Source organism: Moschus berezovskii, chromosome 12, assembly GCF_049115385.1.
Source record: "Moschus berezovskii isolate FMDL1 chromosome 12, NW_MosBer_1.0, whole genome shotgun sequence".
NCBI classification, from domain to species: Eukaryota; Metazoa; Chordata; class Mammalia; order Artiodactyla; family Moschidae; genus Moschus; species Moschus berezovskii.
Window position 1 is genome coordinate 97,299,493 of NC_142471.1, and position 19,873 is coordinate 97,319,365.

At 55.4% G+C, this 19,873-nt stretch overlaps 1 protein-coding gene across 1 annotated transcript in view; it reads right to left on the minus strand.

Moving 5' to 3' along the window:
• Positions 1-19,873, minus strand: part of CFAP46 (cilia and flagella associated protein 46) — a 105,622-nt gene that overhangs the window by 45,820 nt on the left and 39,929 nt on the right. The window contains exons 19-27 of the mRNA XM_055424372.2: positions 19,362-19,527; positions 17,708-17,857; positions 16,369-16,476; positions 15,176-15,342; positions 7,671-7,802; positions 7,184-7,346; positions 5,517-5,601; positions 2,431-2,569; positions 1,826-2,009 (exon numbers count right to left, since the gene is read on the minus strand). Coding sequence (XP_055280347.2) covers positions 1,826-2,009; positions 2,431-2,569; positions 5,517-5,601; positions 7,184-7,346; positions 7,671-7,802; positions 15,176-15,342; positions 16,369-16,476; positions 17,708-17,857; positions 19,362-19,527 — 1,294 coding nt within the window. The remainder of the gene's footprint in view (positions 1-1,825; positions 2,010-2,430; positions 2,570-5,516; positions 5,602-7,183; positions 7,347-7,670; positions 7,803-15,175; positions 15,343-16,368; positions 16,477-17,707; positions 17,858-19,361; positions 19,528-19,873) is intronic.

Here is a 19,873-nt window from a genome sequence, read left to right on the forward strand (position 1 = left end):
TGGGCTGGAAGAAGCACAAGCTGGAATCAAGATTGCCGGGAGAAATATCAATAACCTCAGACATGCAGATGACACCACCCTTATGGCAGAAAGTGAAGAGGAACTAAAGAGCCTCTTGATGAAAGTGAAGGAGGAGAGTGAAAAGGTTGGCTTTAAGCTCAACATTCAGAAAACTAAGACCATGACATCCAGTTCCATCACTTCATGGGAAATAGATGGGGAAACGGTGGCTGACTTTTATTTTTTGGGGCTCCAAAATCACTGCAGATGGTGACTGCAGCCATGAAATTAAAAGACGCTTACTTCTTGGAAGGATAGTTATGACCAACCTAGACAGCATATTAAAAAGCAGAGACATTACTTTGTCAACAAAGGACCGTCTAGTCAAAGCTACGGTTTTTCCAGTGGTCACGTATGGATGTGAGAGTTGGGCTATAAAGAGAGCTGAGCACTAAAGAATTGATGCTTTTGAACTTTGGTGTTGGAGAAAATTCTTGAGAGTCCCTTGGACTGTGAGGAGATCCAACCAGTCCATCCTAAAGGAAATCAGTCTTGGGTGTCCATTGGAAGGACTGGTGTTGAAGCTGAAACTCCAATATTTTGGTCACCTGATGTGAAGAGCTGACTCACTGAAAAGACCCTGATGCTGGGAAAGATTGAGGGCAGGAGGAGAAGGGGAGGACAGAGGATGAGATGGTTGGATGGCATCACTGACTCCATGGACATGAGTCTGGGTGAACTCTGGGAGTTGGAGATGGACATGGAGGCCTGGCATGCTGCAGTTCATGGGGTCGCGGAGAGTCGGACATGACAGAGCGAGTGAACTGAACTGTGAATAATAAGTGGACAGACGACCAAATTAAAAAATTGTGCAAAGAATCTGATGTTTCTCAAAGACACGCAGATGGCCAATAAGGGCGTGAAAGGATGCTTGCTATTAGTTACTAGGGAAATGCAAGTCATACCAGGATTCAAGTAGTTAGAAAGTCATCACGTCACCTGGCAGTTCACTCCCAGGTATGTGCCCGAGAGAATAACTGTACACGCATCCGTGCAAACTCCTGCACACGTATGTCACAGAGCTAGTAAGTGGAAGCAATGCACATGCCCGGGGATACAACGTCCACCCACAGGACAGAAGGCTGTCCAGCTGCTGGAAGTGAAGCCCTGATGTGTGCCTCCCCAGACAAGGCCCCGGGAGGGTGGCCAGATCCAGAGGACCTGCCTGCCTGCTCCCATCCTTGTGACCCCAGCTCCCTGGGGCTGGCAGGGAGGCGGGGAGGAACAGGGTGCCAACCGACCTGGGGGATGGGGGCGCCAAAGTGTCCTGAAACGGACCGAGACGGGGGCTGCACAGTCCTGCGAATTTAAGGAAAGCTTGGCCAGCGGCCCCGCACCTGGCCTCGGGAGCCCTGGTCTGGCTTCAGGAGCGAGGTACAGGGGCGCCCATGGCCACTTGTCGGGGAGCCAGGCCTCTTCTTGACCACAGGAGCCTGTGCTTGGACCCTTTCCCGGGGGACACCCGAACCCGAGAGTGCTCAAATTGAAGTGCCTGCCCTTCCCCAGATCTCCAAGTGCATGGAGAGGAACCTGTGTCTTAGCTTCTGGGGGTGCGGGCTGTCCCCAAGGACCCAAGCCCTGCAGAGCCCTGTGTCCTCTCTGACCCACTGGCCACCCCGCCGCCCCCCCGCAGCCTCGCAAGGACCACGTCCCTCGGGCAGGAGGATGGCGGCTCAGGCCTGGCTCTGCCCCTGCCCCACTCTCCTCCCGAGGCACCGGGCGCCTCCCCAGCCCGAGCGCGGGCCCCCAGCCACGCCCCGCCGACCTGCAGGGCCTGGATGGCATTGTGGTAGCAGGTCAGCTCTCCGTGCACGCTCTTGGAGTTGAGGGCCAGGCGCCGCCACATGTGGGCCAGGTACTCCTCGCTCTGGTCCCTGAACTTCTGGATCTCCATCAGGAAGCTCTGGCCGAGCTTGGCCTTCACGATGACCATGTGTTTGAAGATCAGGCTGAAGAGACGTCAGGGAGAAGTTAATGCCTGAACGGTAAAAGCCACAAGCGTGTAGAATGCACCTGAACGGATGTGTTTATCCATGTGCCCCCTTACAAAGAGAAGACAGAACAAAAGCTGAGAATCGTGGAGATAGTGCGTTGCGCTGTGTAATCGCTGATTTATCATTTGTGTGTATTGGGTCTTAAATCCCTTCTCTTCTCGTGCTGAGTTCTGAGGAGGGAAATAAGGCACCCGAGGAAAGAGGAGACTGAGGGCTGCGGGGGGCACGCTGGGGGGCGGGAGGGCACGCTGGGGGGCTGGGGCGGGAGGGCATGCTGGGGGGCGGGAGGTCACCCTGGGGCGGGAGGGCACCCTGGGGGGCTGGGGCGGGAGGGCACGCTGGGGGGCTGGGTGGGCACCCTGGGGCGGGCACTCACAGGCGGTGCGCCGTCCGTGGCAGCACCTGCACGGCCTCGTCCAGCACCTTGAGGCCGCCTTCCCAGTCGTCCTGGTCGGCGTGGCTGTGGAAGAGCAGCCCGTAGAGCGCGGCCCGCAGCGTGAGGTCGTCCTCGGTCCCTGCGGTGGGAGAGGGAGCTCAGGGGGGGCCTGGGAACACCAGGGCACCGGGTGAGGGTCCTGGAGTGGGGTGTGAGCAGCTTGAGGCGACCCCACCCAGGCATCTGCCGGACCAGGAGCCCCAGGAAGCACCGGGGACACGGCTGCCAAGGCCGCCTGCCTCAGAGTCGGGCGGCGGGCAGGACTGCGTGTGCATCCGGTCACCACGCGCCTGTGGTCTGCGAGCCTCAGACACGCGCAGGGCTGCCTGCGGGGCCAGCCTCAGGGCAAACGCCTCAGTTCTTTTGGGGGCGATGGCTCAGGGGCCTCACAGCACCCCCTGCCCCGCTGTCCCCCCCACCGCCTCATCTCCACCAGGTGCCCCACTGTGCCCTGCTCCCCTGGCTTCCCCAGCCCTGCAGGCCCGGGTTGGAGGCCGGAACCCAGATTCTCGTGCATCGCTCACGCCACACAGCACGGCGCTGCCTGGGCCTCAGCCCCAGTCAGTCAGCCAGTCAGTTCAGTCGCTCAGTCGTGTCCAACTCTTTGTGACCCCATGGACTGCAGCACACCAGGCCTCCCTGTCCATCACCAACTCCTGGAGTTCACTCAAACTCAAGTCCATTGAGTAGGTGATGCCAACCAACCACCTTATCCTCTGTCGTCCCCTTCTCCTCCTGCCTTCAATTTTTCCCAGCATCAGGGTCTTTTCCAATGAGTCAGTTCTTCTCATCAGGCTGCCAAAGTATTGGAGTTTCAGCTTCAGCATCAGTCCTTCCAATGAACAACCAGGACTGATCTCCTTTAGGATGAATTGGTTGGATCTCCTTGCAGTCCAAGGGACTCTCAAGAGTCTTCTCCAGCACCACAGTTCAAAAGCATCAATTCTTCGGTGATCAGCTTTCTTTACAGTCCAACTCTCACATCCATACATGACCACTGGAAAAACCATAGCTTTGACTAGACAGGCCTTTGTAGGCAAAGTAATGTCTCTGCTTTTTAATATGCTGTCTAGGTTGGTCATAGCTTTTCTTCTAAAGAGCAAACGTCTTTTAATTTCATGGCTGCAATCAGCATCTGCAGTGATTTTGGAGCCCAAAAAAATAAAGTCTGACACTGTTTCCACTGTTTTCCCATCAATTTCCCATGAAGTGATGGGACCAGATGCCATGATCTTCGTTTTCTGAATGTTGAGCTTCAAGCCAACCTTTTCACTCTCCTCTTTCACTTTCATCATGAGGCTTTTTAGTTCCTCTTCACTTTCTGCCATAAGCGTGGTGTCATCTGCATATCTGAGGTTATTGATATTTCTCCAGGCAATCTTGATTCCAGCTTGTGCTTCTTCCAGCCCAGCGTTCCTCATGATGTACTCTGCATATAAGTTAAATAAGCAAGGTGACAATATACAACCTTGACGTACTCCTTTCCCGATTTTGTACCAGTCTATTGTTCCATGTTCTGTTCTAACTGTTGCTTCTTGACCTGCACACAGATTTCTCAGGAGGCAGGTCAGGTGGTGGTCTGGTATTCCCATCTTTTTAAGAATCATCCACAGTTTGTTGTGATCCACACAGTCAAAGGCTTTGGTGTAGTCAATGAAGCAATAAAGTGGCCTCAGCCCCACTGTCCATCAAGCAGAGGCCCCACAGCTTGTCCCAGATGCCCAGGCTGTCCTGTTTTACGTCAGTGGCCATGTAGCTCTCCTTCCTCTGTTTGAATCACTATAGCAAAGAGGAGAACACGCCCAGGACCCTGCCAGCATGTCATCCGGCTGCCGGCTAAGAGGACAGCCGCAGCCCCACCCCCAGGCTCCGAGGGCTCCCTGTGCGTCCCTCCCCTCTCCCCCTCCCGTCAGTGCTGGGACAGAATTCACAGCAGCAGGTGGATTTAGGCTCGTGACCAGATAAACTGGTCAACGTCTGACACGCAGGAACCGTGTGGGGTCTCCCCACACCTCAGCCAGCCCAATGTGGAACCACACGCCTGGCCCGAGAGGGCTCCTCACAGTCAGGGCTATTTGTTACTGCAGCGCGGCATCTCCTAACCTGACTAGTGCAACTACTCAGGTATCACAGAAATGTACCATTTAGCTGCCAAACTGGGTGCAAATACTTTTCCAGTCTTCACTTTTTAATTTCCTGCATTTGTCATTATTCTCTCATTTAAATTCTCATGTATCTGAAAGTGTGCCTTTTTGACCACTCTAAACTTTAGGAAGTAATCTTTCCTCAAAACACTGCTTTGCTCAATTCGAGCTTCTCATTTTCCCTATAATTTGAATTTTTACAGCTGCTAACACTGTGGCCATCTGACATATACTTCAACACATGGAGAAAAGTGCAGTTGGGGTGCTGGGTGTGCCAGGCGGTACAGGTTCCCCCGCAGCCCAGCTCCTCACAGGTCCTGAGCGTCTGGGCTGCCGTCCGTCCCCAGGCTGCACCAGCAAGCAGTCTGAACTGCTGGGTCTAGAGCTCAGCTTAATAATTACACACAGTCACATTCTTGTTCACTATTTTAAATCAGAGTTTCTCTCTCATAGACTCTGCAGTGCCTGAGGGAGTGGCTGCTGCTCGAACCCACGTGTTCAGCCTTCCCAGTGTATACCTCAGTCCCTACGCTAACAAGGATGGGATACTCTATTTTTTAGCAGATAGTCATCTCATCTTAGAAATAAATTATAAAATATTTACTGTCTTAAGATCACTTTTTTTCCACAGAAATGTATCTCCAAGTTTCTATGGCTATAGAAGTGTGAGGTACCTGCCAGAATAACCCAGAAAGCAGACCTCAGGGCTTGGTTTCCTCGTGAGCACAGCGGGGGTCCCTGGTTGTTCGAAAACAGCCCGCTCTGTGCCCACCCTGTGCTCAGCACTGAACTGGCACTGCCTGTGCTTGCGGCCATGACTTTGCCAGCTCTACAGAGACTCTAACAGCATCTAACAGGACAGGCACTCCCCAGCATACACACCTGGGAGGAAGTCCCCTTCTGTCACCGCTCCACTTCGGAAGTCGGCCGTGGGCCACTGGCGCAGAGGCAGTGTTCCCCCTCTCTCCTGAAGTGGAAACAGATTAACAACACGACGTCAAAGCTGCAATTCATCATTTCATCAGTTTGCTTTTCATTTGGCTCCATATCGAATCGTGGAAATCACAGCTAACGTTCTGACATACTAAGTCCCAAGAAGTGGAATCACATTTTGTTCCAGTTCGAGGCTGAGTTAGAATGCACACACAGGCGCACACACATGCACAGACTAGCCCCTCAACATGGCTTATGGCTTTTAGTGATACAAAGCATCCGAGGCAGCTTTACAGCTTTGAATCAACGGGATGGAGAGCACATTAGGAAAACTTACGGGACATGACAAAAGCAGGGCTCGGGGGAGATCACTGCTGCAAATGCCAGCATTGAGAAAGAAGACAGACCTCAGACCAACAATCTAACTTTACATCTTAAGGAATGTGAAAAAGAAAGCTAAATCCAAAGTTGGGGGTGGTTATTAAATATAGAGCACGGAAAATAACAGGAAAAACACAATGCAAGGTAACAAAAAGAACAAGCCTTTAGCTAGACTGACAGAAAGAAAGAAGACACAAACAACAGATCAGAAATGAAAGTGGGAATAACAGCATCGACCCTACAGTGATAAAAAGAGCTGCCGTATCAATAGACTGTCAATCAATTAGCAACTCTATTCCAACAAACTAGATAACATAAAAGAAACGGAGAAATCCCTCCAAACACTCAAATCGCCTAAGCTGACTGACTCAAGAAGAAATAAAAAACTAAACTTCTAACAGTAAAGTCTGAATCAGTAATCAGAAACCTCCCAATAAACAAAATTCTTTGACAAGATGACTTCATGGGTGAATTCTACCAAAGATTTTTAAAAAGAACCACACTGATCTTTCTCAATTCTTCAAAAAACGGAAGAGGAAGGAACAGCTCTTAACTCATTCTATGAGACCAGCATCACTTTGACAGGGGATCCAGATAAAGACATCACAAGAAAAGAAAATGATAGATGAATATCCGTTATGAATGGAGAGGCAGAAATTCTCAACACAATCAGCTGCCGAATCGCAAACTGAGTCCAGCAACATGGTGAAACATTATTCACCGTGGCCAAGTGAGCTCTATCCCAGGAGCACGGGGGCGTCCCACATAAAGAGTGCACGATATTGATACGAGGAGTAAAGGGGAAAACCACCCGGTCGACTCAACTGATGGAGAAAAGGCACTCGACAAAATCCAAATAAACGTCATCACATCTTCGAGAAAACTAGGAGTAGGGGGAGATCCCTCCACATAATAAAGCTATGACAAAGTCACAGCTGGCCTGGCGCTCAGTGCGGGTCACCGAAGCCTCTCTCAGGTCGAGGGCCGTTCCCTGGCCGCAGCCACCCTCCCACACGAGGCCCGGGCAGCGGGCGGCTGCGCCCCGAGGGCCCGGACGCCTTCCCTCCCTCGGGGGCCTCCGGGGCCCTGGGCGGTCTGCGCCCCCGGCCTGCCTCCTCTCCCGTCTCACACTGGAGCTCTCGGCGCGGGGCGGGCCGGGGGAGCCGCGTTCCTCGCTCCCTGGCTCCGCGGCCCCGCCGCTCCCCAGACGCGGCAGGACGGGAGGCGCCCGGCACCTGCTTCCCGGCCTCCGTCTTGTTGATGATGCTGACGAGCCTCTGAGCGGCGCTCTTGCACTGCTTGCGGCTGCGGGCGGAGGACAGCAGCGGGAGCCAGGTGTTCCAGCAGTGCCGGGCGGCCAGCATCACCAGGGCGCTGCTCCCTGCGATGCCTGCAAACCTGCGGGGAAGGCCCGGCCGATGCTGGCGCTGGGGGTGGGGGCCCCAGGTCAGCTCTGCAGGGCCTGGACGGGCTCCTCCCCGGCAGCCATGCTGTGACCACTCACTGCCCTCCATTCCCGGCTTCTTGGGCCCATCCCAGTTCAGCCGTTCATGCCACCCGGGACCCTAGGGGTGGACTGGGGATCACTGCACAGGGCAGCAGACGACCCTGGCCACAGGGCCCCCGGGGAGGGGCGGACCTCGGGGACAGTCCCCACGGAGCACCATGCGCCGTGGCCCCAGCATCCCCACCCCCGGTGAGTGGCCCTCGAGAGCCCAGCACCTGGCGCTCTCGATGAATGCCTTGGCGGCCGCCAGGCGCAGCTGCTTCCGCCCCTTGAGGTTCTCCATGATGCTCCTGCCCTGGATGCAGGCAACCGAGCTCAGCATCTCCGCCAGCAGCTGAACCTCCACCCTGGAGACAGACAAGCACCTCGGCTCACAGGAGGCTCCGCGGGGAGGAAGGTGCTGCAGAGGGGGACAGCTCCAGGAACCGCCTGGGTGGCGGAGGGTGCTGGGGGCATCCAGAGCACGCCCGCGAACGCCCGGAACCGGAACTAACCGCTGAGCCCAGCCAGCCCGCAGAACCATGGCGCAGAACCATAAACTGATGTCTGAATGACTACTTTGCAGGGCGTCTTGCGCCGGCAACGTGGACGGAAGGAGGCCCCACCCCAGGTGAGGTCCGGCCCTGCGGGAGCAAGGGGGCCCTGTCCCCAGTGCCGCCGAGCACGGCTTGTTCAGCAGCCTTGGCGCGCCACTGAGCACTGAGAGCCCTCAGTTCAGACTCTGCAGCACCAGGTGCCACGAGCAGTCTCCTGTGTAGCTCCTGCACTCACAAGACGCGCATCCATGCAGCTTGGCCCCGGGGCACCAGACTCACTCCAGGAGAAAAGCACTGGCTCCCGGGGAGACCCACCTCCCCACGGCAGGGACACCCCGAAGCCAGGGACCTGACTGCAGGAGCCACCAGCTGCTCGGCTACCCTGTCCGTCAGGAGTCCAGGGGAGGAGGAGGCTGCTCCTCGGCCTGCAAGGATCAGGGTCTGCAGGGCCCGGTCAAGTCCACTCTAGGGAAGAATGGCAAGCCGGTGCCGTCCCCCCGGGAGGTGGGGGAGAGCCCACCCGAGTGAGCCCTGGAGTCCTGGAGACCTGAAGACCAGGACAGCGTCCTTGGGGAGAGCCGGTCGAGGACAGTCGGGTGACCTGCCGAGTGTTCTTTTGTTCTGTGCGCCACTGGAGAAGCACGTTGAAATCTACAGCTGTAATTGTGACTGTGTCTAAGTCTTTGATTTTTGAAGCTCTGCCGTTAAGTACATACACACTTAGGATTTTACATTTTCTTGCTGACTGAACCCTTTCTCTGATCACACTTCCTCCGGCCCCACCAGTGCTCTCACACCCGAGGCTGGCAGAGTCCGTCTTCTGCCCTTGAACTATCCCTCTATGTCTTTGCATTTGGAGAGTCTCTCCTGAAAATGGCTTCCAGTTGGGTCTTGCTTTTTGTATCCAGTGGGATAGCCTCTGCATTTTACCTGGGGTGTTGGTCTGTTTCCTTTTAATACCTTTTTTTGATGTGGTCAGGTTCAATCTTCCACTTCGCTGTTCTCCTTTTGTCTCATATGCTCTGTTTCTCTCCACCCCCTTCTGGGTTGATTGACTGTTTTTAGTGTCCGACTCCACCTTCTCTGTTGGGTTTCCCATTACACGCGTCTGTCTTCTCGTGTTTGTAGCACTTGCTGCAGTGCTCACGGTGCGCAGCCTTCACTGGTCACAGGCCGGTAACCTGACATCACGGCACTGCACGGGTGACAGGAGACCGCCGCACGCGCGCGTCTCTCTCAGGCCCATCTCTGTGCAGTCACCGCCACACTTTACCTCCACATTTGTCAATAATCTCACAGCACAATATACATTTGTTTTAAAACAGCACGTGCCTTTTAAGGGCTTCCCAGATGCTAGCGGTAAAGAACCTGCCTGCTAATGCAGGAGATGGAAGAGATGCGGGGTTGACCCCTGGGTTGGGAAGATCCCCTGGAGGAGGCAATGGCAACCCACTCCAGTCTTCTTGCCTGGGAAACCCCATGGACAGAGGAGCCTGGCAGGTTACAGTCCACAGGGTCGCAAGCAGTCAGACGTGACTGAAGCGACTTAACACAGCACACAGTCGAGTGTCTTTTCAGGAACCGAAGCGGGGAAGAGCTGTGCACACTCAGCCGCGCGTCCACCACTCAGGTGTTTGTCACTGCGTTCTGAGCGGGTCTCCGTCAGGGACCACCCTCCTTCAGGCAGGACAACCTCCTGAGCACACTGTGTTCCGCGTTGGCTCTTCTGGGGATGGAGTCCATCAGGTTTAATTAATCTGAAATGTCCTGGTTTTGCCTTCATTTACTGAAGACTATTTTTGGTGTACATAGAGTTCTAGATCAACCAGGCTTTTTCTTTTTTGCCGCTTAACATGGGCTACATTGCTCGCGATGGGAACGTGGGTCTCAGCCCTGGGTGTGACGTGTCTGTTTCCCCCCCACCCTCCTTTCAGGGTCTTCCTGTCCCCTGTGAGTGTGCAGTCCAGCGATCTGACTACAATAAACACAGGTGCGGTTTCCTCTATATGTTTATCCTGTTTGGGGTTCACTGAAAATCCTGGATCTCTATGCTGATATCTGTAGTTCAGTCTGAGACAACCTCCACCTTGCTTTCTGGCCTCTGACCTTTCAAGACCCCTCTTGCGCTTGTGCTGCTGCAGCCCCCTCCCCCAAAGGCGCTGCTGCTGATTTTCAGGCCTTTCTTCCTGTGCTTCGGTTTCCATAGTCTGCTGAGCAGTGCCCAGACCCTCCCAGTGATGTGTCCATGTCAGAGATCATACTTGTCACTTCTAGAATTTTCCCTAGTTCTTTATTATAGCTCCCATTTCTTTGTTGAAATCCCCCACCTATACACTAATTTGTTTATTAAAATCCTTTCTTTCTTTCTTGTATCTATAATCACTGTTTGAAGTTCATCGTCTGCAAACTCCAACACCTGTGTCACGTCTGAGTCTGCTGACTGCTTTTTCTCCTGGGCCACACATGTTCTCATTTTTCCACGCGTCTAGCAACTTCTGCTGCTATGCTGGGCACTGGGGGTGGGGTGCTGTATTGTTCAGAGCATAGCTGAGATAGCCTCCTTTAAAAGGAGATTGGGTTTCACTCCGGCAGCCAGGAGCCAGTGAATTTCCTTGTGGCTCAGCCTTATCCGACTGAGATCTGGGTCAGGCTTCTGCTCCTAAGGCCTGCTCTTCCTAATAGGAGAGGTTCAGTGGGCGCTCCCTGACTTCTGGGTTGGCACAGGGACTCCATCTCTGTCACTTGCTTCCACCAGGCATGCTTCGTGCCTTCTCTCCCCAGGAACGTCCTCTTGCCCCGTGTCCTGTGGGGTCCAGCTGCCCCAGCAGCCCCCGGCTTTGATCTCCGGCCCCCTCGAGCATTTCCTCTGTCAGGGCTCCTCCACCTCCCTGTCCCCCTAACCCCAGGCAGAGGCTGCATGTGCAGTTCACATCTGATGGTCTCTTCCTGCAGGAAGTGCTGCCTTGGGCCACCTGCTGGCCAGTGTCTGGAAACAGACGTTTCATGTATTTTATCAAGTTTTACAATTTTAATAGCACAAGCATATGAGACCCATTATGTGTCATGGCTACAACTGGCAGAAAAAGTGACTTAAATTCATATAAAGGTCCAACAGTGATGATGATTATGTTAAATAAAAATGCTAAACAAAGCAGAAAGGTAACGTATGTTGGTTTACTTTAGGGATCTATGTGAAGTTTATATTTTACATTAATAGTATAAACAGGAAACTGATTCTGGTAATTACACACTTGCCCTGGAGGAGGGCATGGCAATTCACTCCAGAATTCTGGCCTGGAGAATGCCATGGACAAAGGAGCCTGGCGGGCTGCCATCCATGGGGTCAGAAAGAGCACAACCATATGATCTCCATTGTGTGTCATGTGTCCATGTGAGAATACTAGTGGACTAGTAACTACACCATTTGTCACCAAGACCTGAAAACTATTTGCACTATTGTTGTGAAATGCTATCATAAACATTACTCTGTGACCGATTCAACACTAAGTTTATATAACTTGCAAAATAGAAAAGAATAGCATAAAAATTTGAAGTGTGTGTGTGTGTGTATATATATATATTTATATTTTATTTTTTTAAGGTGAATCGCTTGCAGTGCATGCCACAGGGCTGAAGTTGATTAGGATCTTGCTGACTAGGGCCAGGGGCAGGGCTTTGAGCGGCCAGCAGGACCATGTGAAATGCGGCGCCCCCTGAGGAGACCACTGGCCTCTGCCTCTCCGCCTCCCAGCGGCCAGCTCCAGGCCTGGACACGGCCGGTGCTCAGTGTGGGTGAGAGAGAGGCCTAGTCCGTGGTCAGGCCCCGGGAGGGGTGACCCCACTGCATGCAGTGACACCAGCCACCACTAGAGGACAGCAGTAGGCCACAAATGAGTTCTCGAAGGTCTTAAGTGAAAATCAAACTTTCAGTCTCATATGGCCTGCCCTTTATTGCGATACGTAAACATTCATATTTATAGCCTATTTTATTAGGCCAAGAGTTGCTGCTTTAAAATAAAACTCAATTTAAGAATCACGGATGAAACAAAGGTGGACCTGCGCCCTGCCACTCTGATCCTTGACAAGCTCTGCTGTGCCTGCAACAAGCAGTGACGTCAGCCTCATCAATCACAGAAGACAATGCAGCACTGACTCTTCCCCTAGCTTTTTCTTTCTTTTAAAATTAGCTTCTGAATGTTCATCAAGGCGGCACCCACTACATGGTTAAGAACTTCCCACCCAGCTCCCAGTCTGCTTCCCAGGAAGAACTGACCCCCAGTCTTCAGCTCTGTCTTCTAGTGGATACATTTTTCTCTCCAAGAAGAGGCTTCCTTCTTGGTTTCCCGGTTTATGAATTTTACACACAACCGACAGAAGCCTCACCATGGTGAACACGGAGTGTGGCCTCCTCAGACCGTCCTTCTGCCCTTTTCCCGACTCACTAACACAACTGGCCCTGGCTTTGCTTTTATTTCCATTTATTATCTGTGTACCTCGGAGTATCCTGTAGACCCTCAGGTGACGTTCCACTACTCAGCTTCCCCGAGGCGGGTCTTACACACCTGTCCTCTCCCTCTTCCCACTGCTAAAATACATTGGCTGTGCTTTCACTGTATTTTTGTGCTGTCAAAATTGGTAACCCTTACATTTTATTGGGTAACCATGGATATATCTTCTTTGCCAAAATGCTAATCCTAACACAGAAATATCAATAAACCCCATGACAATGTCGACGTGCTTCACTGAGAGTCAGGCTGTGTATTACCTTCGTGCTTCCTGGCATCTCCAACCACCTTTTCTCCCTTTTCCTCTTCTGGTCCTGCCCCTACATCCTGGCTGAGGTGGCCCTCGGCCAGCAGCACAGCTCGGCAACTTCTCTGCATTGAATCTCTTAATTGCAGCATCCGACATCTTTTTCTTTTTTGGTTTATACCCTCGTTTTTCCAGAGTGTATGCTCAAGTAACTTTCTAGAAACAGATGTATGGCAAATACGTTTTCTGTTTAAAAGTAACTTTACCCAGATGCCTGAAAGTTTGGGTGAATCAGAATTACATGTAGAAATCTACTTCCACTTAGACCACTCCACTTTCTTTTATCTTCAAGTGATGGTTCCGGAGAAGACTTGCGTTTCTATTTCCTACTTCTTTGCAGATGGCTTCCTTCTAAAAGCTATAGGATATCCTTCTTTTGACCTGACTATCCTGTGATGCATTTGGATGTGAGTATCTCTTCATTCTTCTCACTGGTCACAGGGTTGCAGAGTCAGTCATGAAAGGGTGTCCCCTGCTCAGGGAACTCTCCTGCGCCACTCCTTTCTTAATCCCGCTCTTAAGAACCCTTTCCTCCCTCTCCCTGTAATCCCAATAGTTGGGTGTTGGATCTCCAGTATAGTTCCCACACATCCTCTGGCTTCTGCCATGTTTTCTGTCTGTCCTTCTTTACATATTTTCTGAGAGATTTCCTCACACTTCATCTTCTAGTTCTTCACTGACTTTATTTTCAATTTCAGAAATTACCTTTCTCATCAAGAGCTCTTTAATCCTTTTCCTTTTGCTCCTTATTCCTTTTCCACAATACTACATTTTAATTTTTAAATGTAAAATTTTCTCAAGATATTGGAAGCTATTTACTTTTTTAATGTTCATTCAGATCATCGTGTGACCTGTGGAATGAATCACACAGGCTCAGCCACAGCTGAGTTGGGCCAGGCCTTTGGTGGGGGGGGCCCGGACCCCCCACACACCTCAGTTACCCCAGACGGGAGGGCGCCCCCACACCCCTCAGACAGAAGGGGGCCCCCCACACCCCTCAGACAGGAGGGCGCCCCGCCACGCGGCCCAGACAGCTGCCTCCACTTACTGTCCAGATGGAGGCAGAAAACATGCCTCCACCCCTCCCACCCTCTGACAGCCCAGCCAGTAGAGACGGTCACAGCCAGCCGAAAGGAAGCCTTCTGCACTTCAGATCCCCAGTCCCACCAATGACTCTGGTCACTGCAGGCCTTCCTGACACCGCTTTTCCATACAAAAGCGAGCTCCCTTCCTTGTTTTCTGGACTCTCTGTCGTCCACCACAGTCTGCATTTACCACAGTGCAATTCTTCTGCGGGTCCCTGAATGAGCCTGCCCCCCCGGGAGACAGCTGGTCATTACATTGTTAGGGCGCTCTCATCCTAAGCAGCTTTCCCTATTTCTTCATGGTGGTGTTCCCTTTAAAGCTGAAACCTTTTCAAAACTCTGAGGAGCCTCCATTCACGCGTGATGGATGTGGCTTATTTGCTGATGTGCACAGGTTTACAGTGGTCAGCGGACACTAGTGTCTGGGGGGAACCCCAGGAAGACTTCCGAGAAGAACCCCAAGTCCCTGCCAGGTGTCAGATGTCCCGCCAGGCAACTGGGACTGTGTGCTACCCCGTGCCGTCTCTGTCTCCCCACACTGGGCACCTGGGCTGGCCGCCCCGTCATCTTCCCTCAGCCCTTGGCCCCATCTGATGCACCTCACCCTGCAGTGAGGCCAGGGCGCGGCGTCTGGAAATCTTTCCCGAGCAAAGTCTTGGATCCAGCCCTGCACTACCAGCCTAGCCGTGCTGCCACAATGGGAGACTTCCTGACTGGGGGTCCAGGACGCCTTCTTTTAGGAAATAAACTCAGGGAATAAGTTGAAGAGAAGAGCCTCAAGGAAAACAGTCTTTACAGCAGAAATACTCATGATAGCAAAGAGGGAAAACTTGAGTGCCCTGACTACCTATGAGCTGAAGGGAGCCTGGGGCACAGGGCCACAGCGAGGCTTCGAGGGAGCGTCTGGACAGCACGGGGGCCCTGGAGAGCCAGCTGCGGGCAGCACTCAAGTGGAGAGGAGCCAGGTTGGGGGTGGGGGACATTTTCCTTTCACTGTAATCACCATTTAATTACTTCTGAATTTATCTGGCCTCCTAAGTCACCGGCTCAAAACCACTTTAAACGAAGCTTCCTCTCTGGAGCCGTGGCTTGAGCTGTGAGACCCTTTGCACCTCTCTGCCCCCAGGATGCTGCTGAGCACGGCTTCCCAGGGCCCCTGGATGAGGTGTCGCCCTGGCAGACACGGGGCTGGGAGGGGCGAGGCAGCTGTGGGGCCTGTCTGGTGGGGGTGAGCCCCGGTGGAGGTGCGTCACCACAGGGGCACAGGTCAGGCCCGGGGTGACTCACGGGTTGAAGGTCCGAAGGTACTTGATGCCCATCTGGATGGCCTTCTGTGAGCAGGCCATGGTGGCCTCGTGGTCCCGGGACATGTAGGTGAAGTGGGTCAGCCGCATCAGGGTCTGCAACTCCACCAGGAGGTCTGACCAAGTGCACTCTGAGGCCATCTTCACCAGCTGCCCGCATGGAGGAGGGGGTGTCCGTGAGTGGGGATGTCTCTGCTGCCAGTGACCCCGGGTCCACTGGTCACTTGGTCTTGGCTGAGCCACCCATGAGGGTGAAGTGCTAGCTGCCAACCTCAGCCAAGCCCGGGCGTGTTGGCAGGTCGGGGACAAATGTCCCGGTGTCCACACTGCCTTCCTGCTGTGCGGGCGGCCCTGCCCTGGGTGGAGTGTGGAGAAGCACAGACAGAGCCCTCAGGAAACCAGACCTGGAGGCCCTGAGGGAGCCTCGGCGCCGCCGGGAGGCAGGTGAGTGCTATGCTGAGCACATCGGTGGGACTCTGGCCACAGGCCTCGGCCCTCTACCAGGTTCCTTGTCTCAACAGCAGGATTCAAATAAGCACCCGGAGTCAGGTAGGTTTGTCAGGGCACAGCCCCTCTATATGCCCACCAGACACCTAGTGACACCGACCTGGGCTGGGGGGAGGAGGGGATACCCGTGGGGGAGGGGATGCCTGTGGGGGAGGGGACACATCTGTGGGGGAGGGGATGCCTGTGGGGGAGGGGATATCTGTGAGGGAGGGGATACCTGTGGGGGAGGGGACACCTGTGGGGGAGGGGATACCTGTGGGGGAGGGGATACCTGTGGGGGAGGTGACACATCTGTGGGAGGAGGGGACACCTGGGGGGCTGAGGGGACACCTGTGGGGGAGGGGACGCCTGTGGGGGAGGTGACACCTGTGGGGGAGGTGACACATCTGTGGGAGGAGGGGACACCTGGGGGGCTGAGGGGACACCTGTGGGGGAGGGGACACCTGTGGGGGAGGTGACACATCTGTGGGAGGAGGGGACACCTGGGGGGCTGAGGGGACACCTGTGGGGGAGGGGATACCTGTGGGGGAGGGGACGCCTGTGGGGGAGGGGATGCCTGTGGGGGAGGGGACACCTGTGGGGGAGGTGACACATCTGTGGGGGAGGGGACCTGTGGGGGAGGGGACGCCTGTGGGGGAGGGGACACATCTAGGGTGGGGGGATACCTACCTGGGCTAAGGGGGGCACAGTGAAGTCCATGAGGCCCAGCCCGTTGCAGGAGTACATCTCCAGAGCGACAAGAACTCTGGTCACAGAGTTGATGTCCTCGTTGGTGCTCTGGGGGAGGAAGGCACAGAGGGCCCGTGAGGCTCAGGGGATGGAGGACTTGGAATACTTGGGACATGAACCCTGTGACACAGCAGCTCTTCGGTGACAATAGGAGCTATTCGTGTGAAAGTCTGTCTCCAAGATGATTTAGTCGCTAAGTTGTGCCTGACTCTTGTGACCCCGAGCCCGCCAGGCTCCCCTGTCCACAGGATTCTCCAGGCCAGAATACTGGAGTGGGTTGCCATTTCCTTCTCCAGGGGATCTTTCCAACCCAGGAATCAAACCCGGGTCTCCTGCATTGCAGGTGGATTCTTTACCGACCGAGCTACGAGGGAAGCAAAAGATCTAGCAGCAAGGCGAGCCACAAGGACTTTGGCTCAGCTAATAAAGAATCCGCCTGCAATGTGGGAGACCTGGGCTCGATCTCTGGGTTGGGAAGATCTGCTGGAGAAGGGAAAGGCTGCCCACTCCAGTATTCTGGCCTGGAGAATTCTGCGGACTGTATAGTCCCCGGGGTGGCAAAGAGTCGGATACGACTGAGCGACTTTCCCTTCCCTTCTTTCCTTCCTGTCTCCAAGTTATCTTTTCATGAGATAAACGGGAGCAGGCACTGCAGTTCCTAAAGTGGTCGGGCAGCTAGTTGATACAGCCAGACGTGGAGGGCAACTGGCCAGGCACAGCAGGTGGCCCTGTGCCGGCGGGCCACTCCCTTGAACCGGCTCCAATCCATGCTCACTCCTGCCAAGCTTAGACACCCCTTCCTGAGGGCCACACTCTCGCCAGCCCCACTTCCCACCTGAACCAGTGTCTCCTGGTCCAGCTGGGCCGACGGAGCCTCCCGTGGGCTCCATCTGTGTCCCGGCCCCATCTGCTGGGTCCTCGGCTGCTCCCAAGCCCTCACTCCCGTGGTTTTCTGCTCACGGCTCAGGGGTTGCAGGGCCCTGCCAAGGGGGTGTCCCCTCTGGCCTGGAGGCACCTCCAGATAAGCCAAAGTGAGGTGTTACAGTGGGTGGACAGTGTCCCAGAAGCCCAGCACTCTTGGTGGACAATTAGAACCACGGCCATCGGCTGGAGGAAGGAGGGGAGGCTGCGGCCAGGCAGCTCGAGAAAGCCTTCTGCCCCATCGCTAGGGGTGGCAGCCGCAGCCAGGACAGAGGCTGCTCCTGCCGGGAAGGCTCCGAGTGCGGCCCCGCCCCGCCCGGCCCCCAGCACTGCCCCGCCCCCAGGCCGCTCACAGCACCTGCTCCTCTGTGCCCAGCCGTGGCCCGATCTGCTGCTGCAGGAGCTGCTTGCCCTTCACCCACGTGGCAATGAGCTGCTGCCGGGCACTCACGGGCACCACCTCCTTGGGCTCCATCCCGTTGGTCAGGTTCAGGGCAAACTCGCAGATCTGAAATGGAGGGGCTCTTGTTCATGACACCTGACTCCAAATAGGGAACCCGGGCTGAGGTCCCATCTGCTAATAGAAGCGGACCCGGCTCTCGGTCCAGCCGGCAAAGCGGGCCAAACAGGCCGAGTCCCGAAGCGATGAGGCGCGGCGGTTGTGGCCACGTCCCCTCGTGCCCTCACCCCTCAGCGAGCCCAGCCCCTGGTGTTGCCATCAGGTCCCCACAGCACCGCTGGTCCCCACGGACTGCAACACAGTGGCTGATGTTGGTTCTGGGGGCTGCACGGTAAGGACTGAACTCCCTGCCCTGCCTGCCATGAGTGAGGCCTTGGTTCCCCATCTTTCACTGGAGGTGGAACCCCATCACGTATCATAGGCTTGGCCCCTGGAGCCACCATGCAGGGCACTAAACATGGGCCCCATTTTCTCCATGTTTTCTGAGGTTTCATTTTTCCCCTAAAGTGTAACATGAACACTTGTCTTTCGTGAACCGCTCAGGACCCTTCAGCTCAGAAACCCAGGGGGCTGACGGGCCCACCCCTGCTGTTCCTCTGCGCAGCCTAGCTGAGGACACCCCTTTCCAGGGCTAGCCTGGGAAGACCCCTTCCCATCAGACCCCACAGCAGAGGGCATGGTTGATCCCAGGTCCAGTCACCTGCCCTCCGTGGGCATGCTGGCCTGTCCCTTCCTGCCAGGTGCCCAGCCACAGAACAGTTGTGCCTTGTGCCCTGCTCTCCTGGACGGTCTGGAAGCCACCAGACGGGCGCCAGCAAGAGCAGCCAGGCTGGCGGGATCCCTAGGGGCCTCACAAGTGGCTGCCCTCTGCCCTCTGCCCGAGCCCTCACCCACCCCACCCAGCTCTGCCACCCCTGCCAGATGGTGCAGCCGGCCTGGCTTGCAGGGGCCCAGATGGCGCAGCCGGCCTGGCTTGCCGGGCCCAGGTGCCCCTGCAGCCTGACGCGGCAGCTCCTTTGTCCCTTCTCCCTGTGCTGCATCACGGCCGGGCCCACAGTAGGGGGCAGAGGTGGTCTTTGTACCCCACAGGAGGTGCTGCTCTGGCCCAGACTCGGGGCAGCCGCGGGAATTCACTTTTCTTCATGTTGACTAGGGCAGGGTGATGGTCACCAGTGTTGGTCAACGCCATCATCACCCATCCTACTTGACCGGGGTGGCTACCCAGAATCCATGTCACTGGGAGGTAACGTCAGGAATAAACGTCCCCCCACCCCGGTCCCTGTGGAACTGAGTGTCCGGGGTCTGCATTTTGTGCTCGGTTCTGCAGTGTCCCACTCTGAACCGGCGCCGGCCCTGTTCTCCAGCCTCACGTCATCTTTTTCTGCGATCTGGGCCATGCAGGGATGTCCCTGAACCTACAGAGTCCTCATTTTTAGAGAAAGCACATCCTGCCCAGCCTCCTGCTCTGAGCCCCATTTCCGGGCAGTTGAGAAGCCCCCAGCCTCATTTCCTCAGCTGCCCTCCCCGTGCCACCCCACCTGCCGGGTGGTACCTCCACGGCAGCCCTCACTTCAGAGGCGGCCTCGGGGTCCAGCGGCGTGTGGAGCAGGTTGGAGCGCGCCTGCTTCCTGGCCTTCTCCGGCACCAGGGGTGGGATCCAGTGGATGATCAGGCCTCGCGCAACCGCGTTGCACAGCATTGCCAGCAGTAGCGAGTCCCTGCAAGACAAGCACGTCCAAGCCAGGCTGCCCCAGGGGGAGCCGTGGCGGTGCTGTGACAGTGTGGCCGCGGCGGTGCTGTGACAGTCTGGCCGCGGGAGACCTCTGTGCTGCGTGGGCGGGACCCCAGGGAGTACGCAAGGCCTGGATGCACAGGTCTGCCTGGCCGCGTGCCCACCACTGGGCCGTCCAGCAGGCCCTCCATCAGGCTCCAGGTAAGTGGGCTTGGGCCAGAACCTCCCTGCTTCTCTTTGAAACGTCTCAGTGCCAGAACCGTCAGAACCGGCAAACACGCCTGATCTGCACGAGCACAGATATGGACGCCCGCCTGAGAAGGAGAGACATG